The 15,180-nt window shown below is 40.9% G+C and overlaps 1 protein-coding gene across 1 annotated transcript in view; it reads right to left on the minus strand.

Moving 5' to 3' along the window:
- LOC124774229 (neprilysin-2-like) overlaps positions 1 to 15,180 on the minus strand; it is a 199,719-nt gene that overhangs the window by 30,629 nt on the left and 153,910 nt on the right. The window contains exons 11-12 of the mRNA XM_047249464.1: positions 6,777 to 6,942; positions 2,540 to 2,658 (exon numbers count right to left, since the gene is read on the minus strand). Of these exons, the coding sequence (XP_047105420.1) occupies positions 2,540 to 2,658; positions 6,777 to 6,942 (285 nt within the window). The remainder of the gene's footprint in view (positions 1 to 2,539; positions 2,659 to 6,776; positions 6,943 to 15,180) is intronic.

Below are 15,180 nucleotides of genomic sequence, written 5' to 3' on the forward strand. Positions count from 1 at the left end.
CACACCGCTGCCTGTGTACCGCCCCGTGGAGGCGGTTTCAAAGTTTTTGTTCTTATTCTCTTTCTTTGTTTTTCATTTATTTGATTTATTTTTTGTTTCTTTTCTCTCATTACTTTTCTCTGTTACATCTTTGTATTTTATTTTTCTTGTAGCCTTTTGTCTGCAGCAATGGAGATAAATTTTCTAATTAACAATGTTTAGAAAATGAAATATAATAGATTGTGTTGGGATAGAAAAGAAAAATAGAAAGATAGGAAAGATAATAGAAAGAGAAACGTCCTTCACCTAATGTTTGTGGCAGTGAGTGCCTTGGAATTTAATTTAAGCCGCTGACCGCCGTTCACATCACAGTAAGTAATCACTAATGCCATTTACTGTGAAATCTATCTAACACCTAAAACATTTACAGTACTTCTCGACGTTAATATAGGTGGTAGACCTTGTTGTGACAGATTTGTGCTTATAGGTTTAAGTACTGTTAATTATTTATATTGTATTATCTTTTTCACGATATCAGAAGCTATATCTGACTCGTTTCCAGCCGTATCATGATCAGAGTTGTCATCGGTTTCCCTGTTAGGGTCTTGATTTACCGTGTCGATATCAACCTGTTGTCACACATAGGCTCTTTTTCTGTACTGTCTAGTTATGATACATTCAGTTTAAGTAGCTTTTGACATTTCGTCAGTGAGTGCCTTAATTTTTGTCCATTGGTCTTTGTCTGTGAGCATTACATGTGTGCAGTGTTCTATATCTGTGAGATCCGTGTGTCACATTTGTCAATCATCCGCGGAAAAAGACGACGTCTTCTAGGAGACCTTCTTCTCAACATGTTGTCTGCCACAGTCTGACAAGGTTTAAGTACGTGGTTTAAGTATGTGGGATAAGGGCAGCGTCCTGTTACATAATGTACCATACCGCGGCTGCCATTGATATGTTTGAATGTTAGCCTATCCCTTATATTCGGAGAGAGGTAATATGGTCTTCCCACTCAGCTTGCCATGTGACCAGCGACGAATTTTGAAATTGGCGTTAGGTGTTAATCGGTACACCAGTGATCCTCACCTGGTCATGCCTTCTCGTCTGCCCTGTATCTTACTGCAACGTCTGTCGGGTTGATTCCCAGCACCACATACGGTGTTATCACTTAAGAAGTGCCGCAAATATCAGACAGTCTGCATAGGACGCTCCAGCCGATGTCCCGTTCGTTGACAGGCTTTGCCTATGGGCCCAAGTAATGGCAGCAAAACTGAATACTTAGTCGAAGAAAGCAATGTGGTATATCCGTGTGACTAACAGTGGATGTCTGCGATGTTCTGAGTTTAGCCTTGTCCACTAATGCAGTATTTTTTCTGCTTTCCTTGTGATAGTTATATGTTCATGGAGATTTAGCTTTTCATCTATGTGAACCCAAAGATAGCTTGCACTGAATGCCTGATATAGGTTTGCGTCCCATATTTTAACTATTGGGTTCCTTTGTAGGGATCCTTTCAGTAACGTGTACGTTGTTTTACTGTCAGTTATCTTGAGTTTGTTATGTTGCAGCTCTGTGCTATTGTTCTCAGTGTTCCATTTTGATCTTTCTTCTAACTGGGACCTGGTGTTAGCAGATACAACGATCAACAAGTCATCTACGTGTGTGACAAGTCCATCTGTCACGCCAGTCTGCCTCCATAATTGGAGGAGGGGCCCTATCGTGATGGACCAGAGCCACAGATCGACCCTTGTGGGCAGCCTTTGGTAAATCGTTTGATTAGTTTCCGGCTGTACATCTGCCATTCGACCACTCTGTTATTACTGTAGTATAGTAGACTGTGGTGGAGTGTGTTGGGTACCTCCAGATGTCTTAGTCTCTGAAACGTGGCAGGCCACCAAAGATTATGAGAGGCGCCTGCAATGTCGATCATAACTGCTATTGCATACTGTGCTCTGGTGACATAATCAATTTGTAGTGCCTTGTTAATGGCGTCATCAGTTGATTTCCCACCTCTGAAACCAATCTGTGTTGAGCGTGTCAGTGTCTACGACGTCGTCAGTTAGGAGCTTGTGCATCAGAAATTCTGCTGTGTGTCTACATCCCTTTGTCATCGCGTCGTCACCCTGTCGTAGCGTTCCCAGAACTAATAGGATCTTGATTTTTTTCAGTGATGAATTTATATGGTTCCCTCCCCATGTTTCATTGTAACTGTCACGCTGCTTGTCGGTCCTAATGTTGCCTCCGTGACTTAAATTGTTTCTGTTTGTATCGGTCCTTTGCGAGCTTATACGCCTCTAGTCTTACATGCCTGTCTCTACCTGTTACGGATCGTTGATATAGCCGTCTCGTTCTTCTGGTCTCCCGTTTTAGTGTTGTTAGTTCATTTGACCGTGGTGCTAGTGTAGGATATGTGTAGTGAGTTCCATAAGTGTGTGCACTCTGTAGTCTGTACTCCCATCAATGTTCTGTATGTTTTGTCAACTGCACTATTTTACGTTTCAAAACATTGAAGCAACGCTTGTTGTACGCACCTAGTATTAAAGGAATTTAGGAAGTAGTTACCTCTCCGATGAAGCCGGCTGTGATCCTGTCGCCAATTAGGATGCCGATGGCGCCGTAGTTCATGTACTTGGGACGGTCAGCGCTGAAGAAGACACCCTGGAGGATACCCGCAGGAATCTCTGTGGAACCCACACATACTCTCGTCATTACACATACTGCCGGTCTCTGCAAAGTCTCGTACACTAGCAACTGGTAATTAATCACTAAGACTTAATTCCCAAGCCCAGATGTTGCTCATGGAAGTAGATTGCAGACTTTTTAGGGGAAAATCATTCGAAAACTGATTATTGCTCAACAAGCGATGAAGACATGCATGTTGGTATCTGCTGGGGGAGACTGGGAGACAAATAGATTGATCAAGGGACTGGCTAGAGTGGCAGACGTGGTATGATAACCTGCAATGACGCGAATGAAATGGAGGAAGAAGTGTGGTTGAAGATGTGGCCAGGAAGGGGTATCAGATGCAGTTCTTCAGTACTCCTTCTTCTACTTAAAAGTCTGGATTCCTTGTATCTATGGGCCTCACTGGTGATTCCAGTATGATGATTCGTCGTGGGAATCTCCTTTTTTTAACATCTATTTTCGTATGTCCATAATATATGGGTTGTTTTCCTTCCACAGTAATGGAACATAAGGCATCCATTACCTTGCTGATGACATCATTTCGTACGCTTTTCTACTTGGATATCCCTGCATACTGCCTCCAAAAGTTCGTTTCAGTTGCCACCAATTTTTTCAGTAATTGTGTTTAAACTGTCCGTACTTCTGATTCATACGTCATAAAGCTTTTAATAATTCTATTGAAGTTGTTTTTCTTTTACTCCATTTCTGATCTGTTGATCGCATAAAATACCATTTAATGTTATAATAATAAAATTCTCAGCATTTATTCTAGTCTACCACCTGACGTGATTGTTACTCTTATATGTTTGCATTTTCCAGTATAAGTACTTGCCCTCTTCCTTCTTCCAGTGTCAATTCTTGAATTCTACCTTTTACTACCATGTAGTTTGTTTGATTCATGTTGACCTGAATGTCCTATTTTTTAACACTTCTTTTAATTTCGTGGTGATATATTCAAAACCTTCCTCATCTTATCCCAAAATTAGCTGGTCATCAGCAAATAGTTGTGTATATATGCTACTACCATTTATTGTGAATCCCACGTTCTTACGATTCCTCTTCCAATTTTCCAACACTTTCTCTCTACATATTTCATAAAGTGTCTGTGACAGGTTGCATTCCTGATGTGATCCCTTTGTAACATTAAATACAGGTCAGAGAAAGTTTTATAATTTTATTCTTACTGTAGAATTTTCATATACGTTTTCAATTGCTTTAATTACGGCATGATTAATACTAGATGATTTTAAAACCTTCGACAAACTGCATAAATGTGACGTTTACTATGTCTACAGATACTAATTGAAGAGGCTAATTCCGAATATGTTTCTTTTCAAGTGTTTGTTGCAAATAAAATATATCGTCTATAGTGAATCTTACAGGTCTTAAGCTAGCTTGTTCTTCGGCCTCCATTTCCTTAACTTCTATTTCTCGCGCATTGCCCTTAGCCCTAATATGTGTCAGTTGTACACTGCTGACAATTAAAACTGCTACACCTCGAAGATGACGTGCTACAGACGCGAAATTTAACCGACAGGAAGAAGCTGCTGTGATATGCAAACGATTAGTTTTTCAGAGCATTCACACAAGGTTGGCGCCGGTGGCGACACCTACAACGTGCTGACATGAGGAAAGTTTCCAACCGATTTCTCATACACAAACACCAGTTGACCGGCGTTGCCTGCTGAAACGTTGTTGTGATGCCTCGTGTAGGGAGGAGAAATGCGTACCATCACGTTTCCGACTTTGATAAAGGTCGAATTGTAACCTATCGCGATTGCGGTTTATCATATCGCAACATTGCTGCTCGCGTTGGTCGATATCCAATGACTGTTAGCAGAAAATGAAATCGGTGGGTTCAGGAGGGTAATACGGAACGCCGTGTTGGATCCCAACGGCCTCGTATCACTAGCAGTCGAGATGACAGGCATCTTATCCGCATGGCTGTAACGGATCGTGCAGCCACGTCTCCATCCCAGAGTCAGCAGATGGGGAGGTTTGCAATAGTACAATCATCTGCACGAACAGTTCGACGACGTTTGCAGCAGCATGGACTGTCAGCTCGGAGACCACGGCTGCGGTTACCCTTGACGCTGCATCACAGACAGGAGCGCCTGCGATGGTGTACTCAACGACGAACCTGGGTGCAAGAATGGCAAAACGTCATTTTTCGGATGAATCCAGGTTCTGTTTACAGCATCATGATGGTCGCATCCGTGTATGGCGACATCGCGGTGAACGCTCATTGGAAGCGTGTATTCGTCATCGTCATACTGGCGTATTACGCGGCGTGATGGTATGGGGTGCCATTGGTTACACGTCTCGGTCACCTCTTGTTAGCATTGACGGCACTTTGAACAGTGGACGTTACATTTCAGATGTGTTACGACCCGTGGCTCTACCCTTCATTCGATCCCTGCGAAATCCTACATTTCAGCAGGATAATGCACGGACGCATGTTGCAGGTCCTGTACGGGCCTTTCTGGATACAGAAAATGTTCGACTGCTGCCCTGGCCAGCACATTCTCCAGCTCACCAATTGAAAACGTCTGGTCAATGGTGGCCGAGCGACAGGTTCGTCACAATACGCCAGTCACTACTCTTGATGAACTGTGGTATCGTGTTGAAGCTGCATGAGCAGCTGTAACGGTACACGCCTGCAAGCTCTATTTGGCTCAATGCCCAGGCGTATCAAGGCCGTTATTAAGGCCAGAGGTGGTTGTTGTGGGTACTGATTTCTCAGGGTCTATGCACTCAAATTGCGTGAAAATGTAATCACATGTCAGTTCGAGTATAATATATTTGTCCAATGAATACCCGTTTATCATCTGCATTTCTACTTGGTGTAGCAATTTTAATGGCCAGTTGTGCATATCTGCGTATTCCTCGTTACTGTAGTGATGAAGTTACGTCCAAAACTCGTGTATCACAACAGTCGTGAGTGGCGCTCTGACTCAAGTGTGTTTTCGTGTCCTTTCTGATTACAACTCAACGTCTCGATAATGTAAATAAGGTCCACACCACGGCCCAGCACAGGACGTTCACACAGAATCACATCAGTAGTGGCTGGTAGCCGTATACTCATAAGTGTCTCGCAAACGTTTCGTTTGGAGACCTATGATTAATCAGTCTTTTCTGCTTCTAGTATCACTTACTTTCAGTTCTGTGCGATTACGCCATTAATTATGACATACCTTGTACATTACCAAGTGGAGAACACAGAACAAAAAACCATAAAAGCTGAAGCCCACCATGAGACATCAAACATCAAAATTCAGCAAAGTAAGTTGAACAGTGATTTGGGAGTGAAGATAATTTGTTGGGAATCATTGAGGAAAAAAGAGAATGAAAGTTGACGTTTATCTCACATTGCCACTGAGTAACAAAAGCTGGCTCAGCAGGGAAAGGAAGTAATATTGTGGTCTACAGCAATGCAGTACATGAAAGTTGTTTGTGATAATACGAATCTGCCTGACTAGAGCACAGGGCACAAAAAGAGTTTCAAAAGGAGTTTCTATAGAGGGAATGATTACAAATCTTTGGTTTGGAAACATGACATATTGCAGTAGTAATATTTGTACACTCACACCTTACGTCGGTATGATACTGTAAATGTTGCAACAAATTAAATGTATGTCAACACTTTGGATAAAGTGATGTTATTTTAATCGTACCGTATTCCGTGAGCTCTTTGGTAGTTAATAATTGTTGGTTAATAACGCTACCTTCCGCTTTTTTAAACTGTTTCATTTCAGTGTCAGGCCCATCATCAGAAAACTAACTTTCGCAATTACGTCAATGTTCTCATCAGAAGCATACCGTCAGCTCCAGAAACATGTTCCAGTGAACGGTACTTTGTCTTATTGTAGTAAGTATGCTTTTCCTGACGCTCTGTAAGCTGTTGTAATGCAAGCACCAGACGTATTCAAAATAAATCAGTGTGGCTCGTAAAGTATTTTATTACCATTCTTCATGTCACCCACTTCAGTAGGTAACGAAAGATGTAAACTAAAAGTTAGATGTGATCTAATTCTGAACTCCGGCTTAGAGCTAGAACCGTCAGATTTTGGCACCACTCCTTTAGTTCTGTCGGCAATTGAAGCACCTCACTCACCTATGGAGTTCTCGGCGGGGTCGTACGCGGCGTTGACGTCCGTCGTCTTGTGGATGATCCACTCGGTCTTGTTGATGGGCTGCCGCAGCTGGCTGAAGGTGTAGTTGGTCAGAAACTTGGTCACGTTGAGCATGCTCTCCAGGTACAAGGTCGGGTTGATCTCCAGCTACAAAGGTACATTCGTGGACAAAACATACGGCGAGGCACTAAGAAAATACTATCTCACAATGAGAGAGGTGTGCACACTGGTCGAAGGAAGAAAATGGGACTGCCCACTTTCTGGAAATCCTACACGGAAACCTCAGTGTAGGGCCTGAGAGGAACATTGTTAGCGAAAGTTCATTCTGGTAGCATTCCGCATGGTCTATGGCACGTTTATGACACAGTCTTAGAATTCACCAAATTACTTAATCAGAAAGTTTTCTAGAGTGTATAGGGAAACCATGATGGTTACAGAGTCAGTCCCAGGCAGCTCTCTAGGAATCTCCGTGTGTATGGGATGTGAAAACTGTACGGCCACATCTGAAAATGGCAAAGTTTACGAATGAAAGATGGTAGGGTTCTGACTACAGAAAGACTGGGAATTTATAAGAGTACCCAATACAAATTTTTCCTACTGTATCCAGGGCTACCGTAATGCCCAGACGGAGGATTGGAAATGTTATTCCCCAATTCACCAATCTCTCGACTGAAAAGTTCTAAGTAAACTTGTCTAAGAGACTGGTGCTCCATTTCCATGTGAACACATAATAAATTAACACTTTGGACCTGACGGTTATGAGACTTTATTAAATAGTGGGCAGACGTGGAGCATCGTGTGTCCAGCTTACGTAAGTAACACCAGTCCCATAGCCTTTCCACACAAAACACTCACCTGCAGTGTACTGGTCAGGCTTTTCCTGTCCATTGACCGGACTTGTCACCTGGTTAGCTCAGCAGTAAGGGTAAAAAACTTTCATTGAGAAGTTCCTCAGTACTGGAGGTCTAGTGCGATATTTTGAAACCCAGAGTTCAATGGCACATCATTAGACCTCGAGCAGAGGAGGTTAGAACAGCAAACTGGAAAGATGCAGGAATTTGTGGTCAGTAAAAGAGGAGGGGGTGGCGGTAATATTTGTGCTCACCTTTTGAAAATATTGTAATCTAGTAAGGTACTTCATATTTGAAAAAATTGAAATAATATTTTTATCGTTAATTCTTTTGCAGATTCCTTAAATATTTTAAAATTTTCAGTTAAACTTAAGCCATAAATGTAAGTCTCAATAGTAGGTGTGACTTTTCGCAGTCAATGTCATATTCAATGTTTTCAGCTTAAGGCTTAACTTACACATCAGTACCTCTTTAAAACTATGTTGTGAATAAAAATAATTAAGGATATTTGTAATTTTAAATTTTTTGTGGTGGTCATAAAGTATCACCCCTTTAGCAACACGCGTTCCTGAGAGTTCGTTGGCAACGCTTAGAGTGTGCTAAAAGGTATTTTCAAGTTCTGGACCCTTGTGTTGAACCAGTGGTGGACATAAAGAATACGCTTCTGTCGACTGACCATGTGAGGGTGTGGGAGGCTGACAAAAGTACCCTAGAAATCACAAGAGAAGACAAAATTCAAAAGCGTGTTACAGCCCATGCCAACAGACAGTTGCAGTTTATCTAATTCTGTGTATCGGCTTCGTACTGCAGCGTCGGTATTACTCCCCTGCTGATTGCAACATAATGTCGAAGTACAGGAGGCGCGTTACACTGACGCATGAGAAAGACCGAAAAAGCGCAAGGTCTCATTTATCAATAAGCACTACATAAACAACACATCGAGAAGCGAGGAATATTTAATTTTGTGTGCGAAATCTTTAAAATCTTGTTTGTTACGATAGACGAAAACGATATAACCTAAGTGAAGGCGAAGATATTTGTGCTAGAAAGAAAAATCAGTTACTCAGGCTCTGGAAGGAGCTCGCAACGAAAGTTAAAGCTACTTTCATTGAATAGTAAGTTATATAGCGGAAAATGAAGAGATTATTGCGCAGGTAAGAAGCAGTTGAGCCGATACATAGCAGAGTACGAAAATAGCAGGGAGCGGTAATTTAGATCAATGATAACGAACAACATATACAGCTAATCCGTATTTGAAATGAAGTAGAACAGGAATATGAGCTGTTAATATCGGCAATAGTAGACGCTCAGAAGATTGTTCTTGAACTGCATCTCTTCAGTCCACTTTAGACTGTAAAGCACGTATACCTAATAGAGGACGACGTCACGCAGAGGAGGTTCCTGTCGCCCTTACATCAGACAGTGGTTGTCAACTAGTGAGAACCATTTATCTGGATATTTTCAGTGCCAGGAACTTCTTAAGCTATGTGCTAAGCGGCCCATTAGTAGAAGATAATGTACCTAAGCTGTACTGGATAATACAGCTGCTGTCGAATGTGGACGGGACTAAGCATTTGATTGTGTACATTGCAACTGACAAGAAGCTACTTGTAACAGTTGACCTAAGACGTCAGGAGTTTGGTATCACGTAATATAAATTTAAGAGTTAAGAAGCCCTTTCTGAAGGTATTTGTTTGGAGTGGAGCATAGTATGGAAGTAAAATGTGGACCACAGTGAGTTCAGACAAGAAGAGAGTAGAAAGTCTGAAATGTGATGCTCTAGAGAACTAACACATGAGGAGGTACTGAATGCAGTTGGGGAGAAAAGAAACTGATGGCACTGTTTGCCTAAAAGAAGGGACACATTCCGAAGTATCAAGGAACCGTAAATATGTAATCGAAGAAAGTGTGGGAAGTAAAAATTGCAGAGGGAGACAAAAGCTTGAATACAGTAAACAAGTTCACTTGTATTAAGACTGTGTTAACTATGCAGAGAGGAAGACTCTTGTAGAGGACTAACTAGGTTGAAGAGCTGCATGAAACTAGTCTTTAGACTGTAGAAAACAACGAGAACAACATCTAGAACAACATATGTCCACCTCTATGTTGCCTGCATTATTGTTCTACAACAGTACAAAATAAGTGTAACTAAAATAATTTGCTAAGCAGACACTGCAGAGTCAACTAACTGTAGCAAACACATAAATTAACGTTCATACCTCAAATAATATTCTAATATCAGGAGCTGACAGTGTATGTGCCACAAATTGACAGCTCAAATTAAGTGCCACTAGGCTATTTCTGCGACTAAATTGTCTGTATTATTGTTATATAAAAGCAGAAAACACATGTGACTAAAATAAATTTCTAGCAGGCAAATCAGTATTTGGCTTAAATGAGGCTTTCATCACCTAACCAAGAACTTTTCTAGGGGTGAAGAAGACAGTGCATCATGTTCTACACTAGAAACATTTTGAATTTACTGAATGGCTAATACACCCACGTTGTTTGCTTGTTCCTACTACTGTTTCAACTTACATTTCAAGGGGAACTTGGCATCAACAATAGTTCTCACTTCATTCGACTGTGCAAGGCATAATCGATCCTCAAATTAAAATTCACAGTGTTACTTCCTGATTTAAATTGTCTGTACTCTCTGCCAAAATTAAAGTCTCGCTTACTGTCGCTACTGATCTCACTTGCACATTATGCTGCACCTGGCTGCGAGCTAACATCCGAAAGATGTTCGGGCTCACATGCGGTTCCTCTTCGTCGAAATGTCTTGGATCAAACTCGTCTAGGGGTTGAACCGTACGTGTCACATTACACGCCCCAAATTAGACACTTGTGATCCTTTTTTAAAATTGTCGGGCTGATGGCAAGTTTGCAAAATACAAAGTTAACATATAATAACAGTAATAATAATATGGGGAACCAAATTAACGACCCATAAATGATGTAGGCCACACAGTTGCGATTTGGTTAGAATAATGTTTGTTCAGAAAGCAAACTAATAACGAAAGTGGTCGTATTTAGAGTCACTGTTACACTCGAGCGCATATCCATTTGACACAGTTCGATTATTCGCAATCTCATCGCGAAAAACAAGTTATCTACGCGAAAAGTTAGAGTTGACATCAGGTGCGCGGCTGCTCACTACTCAAAAGTCCCGCGATACCACATAGCGCGAAATTTTCTAAGTCGTTTCACTTTCTAACTGCCTAAAGACCGACTGTCCGCTTTCGCGTCTCAATCCGAACTGTACCCTTTGATGTCTCCAGTTGAAAAGTTCGCTTTCGCGTCTGCACCATCACTCCCTCTGCCCTTCTCCGGCTTCGTTTCCCCGCGCGCCGAATATCCTCGCTCAACTGACTAGGGCAGTTCCCTTTCCTGAAGCCGTCCATCTGACTGGCTGCAGCGTATTGTACGTCATTTTACATTTTAACCTATTTAAATAATCAAAGCTTGACCACTTTCACGTTCTAAATAATGTAACAATAATATTCATTGTTAAATTCTTTTACATAAAATCAATACAATTTGCTTCTTAACTTTGAATGTCACGGCCAGTAGCCTTGGACTAATGTGCTTTCTGATAAATAAATAAAGAACAAAAGTAACTATTATGCACTAAATTTCACAACAAATATTCTATTCCCTAATGATTCAATAAGATGTCATACTGTCATCGTTCAATGTGTTTCGTGTAGAGGAAATGATGAGCTGACGCTTAACTGTAAGTACTTGTAATTTAAATTTGCTATATCTTTTAAACAAATAAATTATAGAGTTGATATTTACAACTTTTGTCATTTTAATGATGCACTTCTATATGAAATGTCGATCATTAAGATCAACCAAAGCGTTCAGACTTTAGCACTCAGGTCTTTATCACAAAACCTGTTAATTTCACTTTAACAGTAAATCCTAAACTATTATAGAAATGATCAATATTTAAGTTTTATTGGAATCACCATGAAAATTTATGGAGGACGTCAGATTAAAGTTGCTGTGGCTTCATTCCCTACATTACTACAGAATTAAATAGTTTTCATAAATGTTTCACTTTATGGCCGATCTTAGATCCGCCGTATTTAACGCTTCTACGTCTCCTCGGCCACAAGCGCCGTCTACTGGATTTGCCTATGACGTAGGTTCTTGTCTGTCTCACCCGCACACTACAATGCTTATACCTCAACAGGCAATAGACGCCTGTGAGTTTCCCCGTCTCGTGGTGAACCTGCGCCCTTTGTGGCATGCAGTCCTGGACGACAGGGTTCGTTTCACAATTCCTGTAGGCTTTCTCTTTCGGCCATATAATTAAATGAGAGCGCCATGCTCGTTAAATCACATGGCGTTGTCAGCAGTTTGATCTTTGTTCACCCTTTGGTGATAGGCACAGTGAAACCAAAAATTAAATATTCTCTAGTATGTACTTTCTTCATTATTGTTCTTTGTCAGTTCAGATACATTTGGCTCACTTATTGGCACTACAGTTGTAACATAGGGGTTGATTTACACTTTGCATCGGTAACAGTTCGATCTTTGTTCCACACCTCACCGAAGGCTCAAGTGACCACTAAATGAAATATAATAATGTTATACTCACATCTATACTCTCTGCATTATTCACCATAATTCACGTGACTCGCTTATTGACACTATAGGTTTAACTTACAAGTTAAGCTGCACTTGATTTCCACGATAGTTCGGTCTTCCTACTCACCTTGGTGAAAGATACAAAGGACCCTAAAATTAAATATGGCACTGCTACTTACACACTTTACAAACAATATCAAATACTTCTGATATAATTGCAACTAATGTGCATAGGTGGTTTGGCAATTCGACTTACCTGGATCTTGTCGAAATTTGACATGCTTGAAGACTGCATCATGTATTCCTTGAAAATACAAGTCTCGACTTTTCAGAGAGGTTGCACATGCATTTATGTCGCCTCCGTGAAATATGACACTCTTGGAGATTGCATCAATTCACATGCAGACATCAGCAATTGCATTGTTCACAAAGACTTTGCTTTTTCCTTGGTAGTCTTGTTGGGCACATACGACTAAATGTGATGCTAGGTAATCACATATCTCATTTTTATTAAAAATTCCAGCAAATTCTTGCATTACAACCATATAAAGCAGCTAAAACTGTGTACCTAATTTTGCTGCAGTATCCCAGGCAGTTAATTTTAGGGAACTTACTACACAGGAAATTAATAAATATGAATGTCAAATACACTGCACATTTGCTTCATCAATATTATAGACCGTCCTCCTTCCTAACTATTCCTGGCAGTCCACAAGCACACAGTTGCCTCCCACCCTCCTCCCTGACAGCTACCTGATACACGTACAGTGTGGGGCGGCGGGTGGAAAATTAGTTGCATTATTTCTATTTGTTACCGTTCACAGCACAGGCTCTCTACTACAATGTTGGCAACCAGAAAGTGATTAGCAAAAACGTGATTAGAGTTCACTGTGCCCACATTGATGGAGAATAAAAGTTGTTGATTATTTAAGTTCATTATTCTGAGGATTTAGGATGATGTCTGGGATTTATAGAAAATGCAGTTTACTATAATAATTATCACTGTATTCTGAAAACGATAAAGCGTAAAATTCCAGACAAATGATTACCCATATCAGCTATTGCACTATCGGAGTTGTTCAGAGTCTATTGCGCGGATCCTATTGTCCCTAGATAACGAACCTGTTCAATAATCGTTATCGATGTAAATGTTCAAAGTGAATGCTCGGCAAAATCTGATGTTAACACCCATCAAACGCCACACTAGTAATGGCAGAAAATTTGCCCTGCAGCGACACGTGAAAATACGACATGCGCAAACAGAGATTAAATCACTGGATTCGTTCCGTTATTAACTCTTTACCCCAAAGCGAACTCATTGTTAAGTGCATATTGAGTTACGTAATAGGGCCTCCAAGGCTGTTCCTGCCAACTGTACCAACGCGACGCGGCTTGCGACACGGAGTGCGTTCTGATATGAATCTCGAAGAGAACTGGGGCCTTCAACTCGCACGCTCTTTTTTATATAGCCACGGTGCGGACCGCTGAAGGCGCAGCCGACAAAATTTGCCTTTTTGACTAGCCGCTGGGCTAACAAAACACCACTTCAAGTTAATAAATAAGGCCAATGAAGCTCTCGATTTAATTGTGCGATCAACACTCAGTTAAGTATCTAGAATAAATTTCTAATGTGGCTAGGTTAAATACTTTTGGCGAGAGAATTATTTTAGTCGCGCTGCACGCAATAGATGGGCTCTGAACTTGCCATTTGGAGAGATGCTACAGCTATAGTTTTATAGCTACCTTTTGGAAACTTCTCAAATCTTAGTTATTATAGCGAATCTCCATTCTACCTAAATCTAAACATCCTAGCTTTATCTAATCACTTACTTAATCTATCTTGCTTCCGAACTTTTAGGACACAAAAACAGAAAATCATGAATTTCAACCAAAATATGACTTTATGAGATCCAGCATGCAGTGCCCATTAAATTACAATTAAAAAGGAATCGAAATATAAATTTTGAAGTTTCTAGCTCCTTCCTGTTGCGCCGATGATTTTTAGATAAAACGTCGAAATTTCGAAAAAGTTACTAAACTGAAACTTAACACATTATCATTTTAGCATCATTCCTGACATGCTATTAACTTTTCAGATTGTTTATTTTATTTTTAAGGTATTGTGCAACATTCGTGACGTCATAGCTAGTTACAGCGGAATAGGCTGGCACACAATGGAAAGCATATGAATTCTATATGGCGTGAGTAATCTGCTTCCCTACAACAGCCCACACCTTTTTAATAGGACAAATAAGACATGTGTAATGTTCAGTGCATCACCAAGTCTCGAATTATCGAACACTTCGACGACCAAACATATGTACAAATCTCAGCACAAATCACCAGTTACGTAACAAGGTCACCTCCCATTATGTCTCTTAAATTTAGAAAAGGTCTCAACTCATCCATCAGTTGTCTGGATGAGCATACCTACACGTCTTAGCATAGTCTGCCTGACATCACATGCATTTGCTCCACCGTCCAACCCGCCTCACACTCCTCGCCACATCCAAGTGATATCATTGGTACTATGCTAACGTAAGTCTGTGTGCTTAGCTGGCGAGGTGCCAGAAGACTGAGAACTCGTTGACACCTTCAAACTTGCACTTGTCTTACTTCTCATATTAAAGACAAGTGAGCAGCTTGTAAAGGGTGCCCATAAAGTAAGTACCCATTTTGCGGAAAACGTTCATGTGGGTTATTTCTGTTGCAGGTACCGTGAAGAGACAGCACAATGTTAACAGTTGCCGAAATAATCACAATTCTGGAACATCGTTTACGAGGCGAAACCAATGCTGAGGTCCAGAGACTGTTTGAGAGAAAGTATCGAAAGGATGCCCCTACAGGACTTACCACTCGGAAGCTCGTTAACAAATTCCGGCGTATAGGATCTGTAGCTGATGAGAGGTCAGCCCACAATCTGTGCAGCGTGTGA

Source organism: Schistocerca piceifrons, chromosome 2, assembly GCF_021461385.2.
Source record: "Schistocerca piceifrons isolate TAMUIC-IGC-003096 chromosome 2, iqSchPice1.1, whole genome shotgun sequence".
NCBI classification, from domain to species: Eukaryota; Metazoa; Arthropoda; class Insecta; order Orthoptera; family Acrididae; genus Schistocerca; species Schistocerca piceifrons.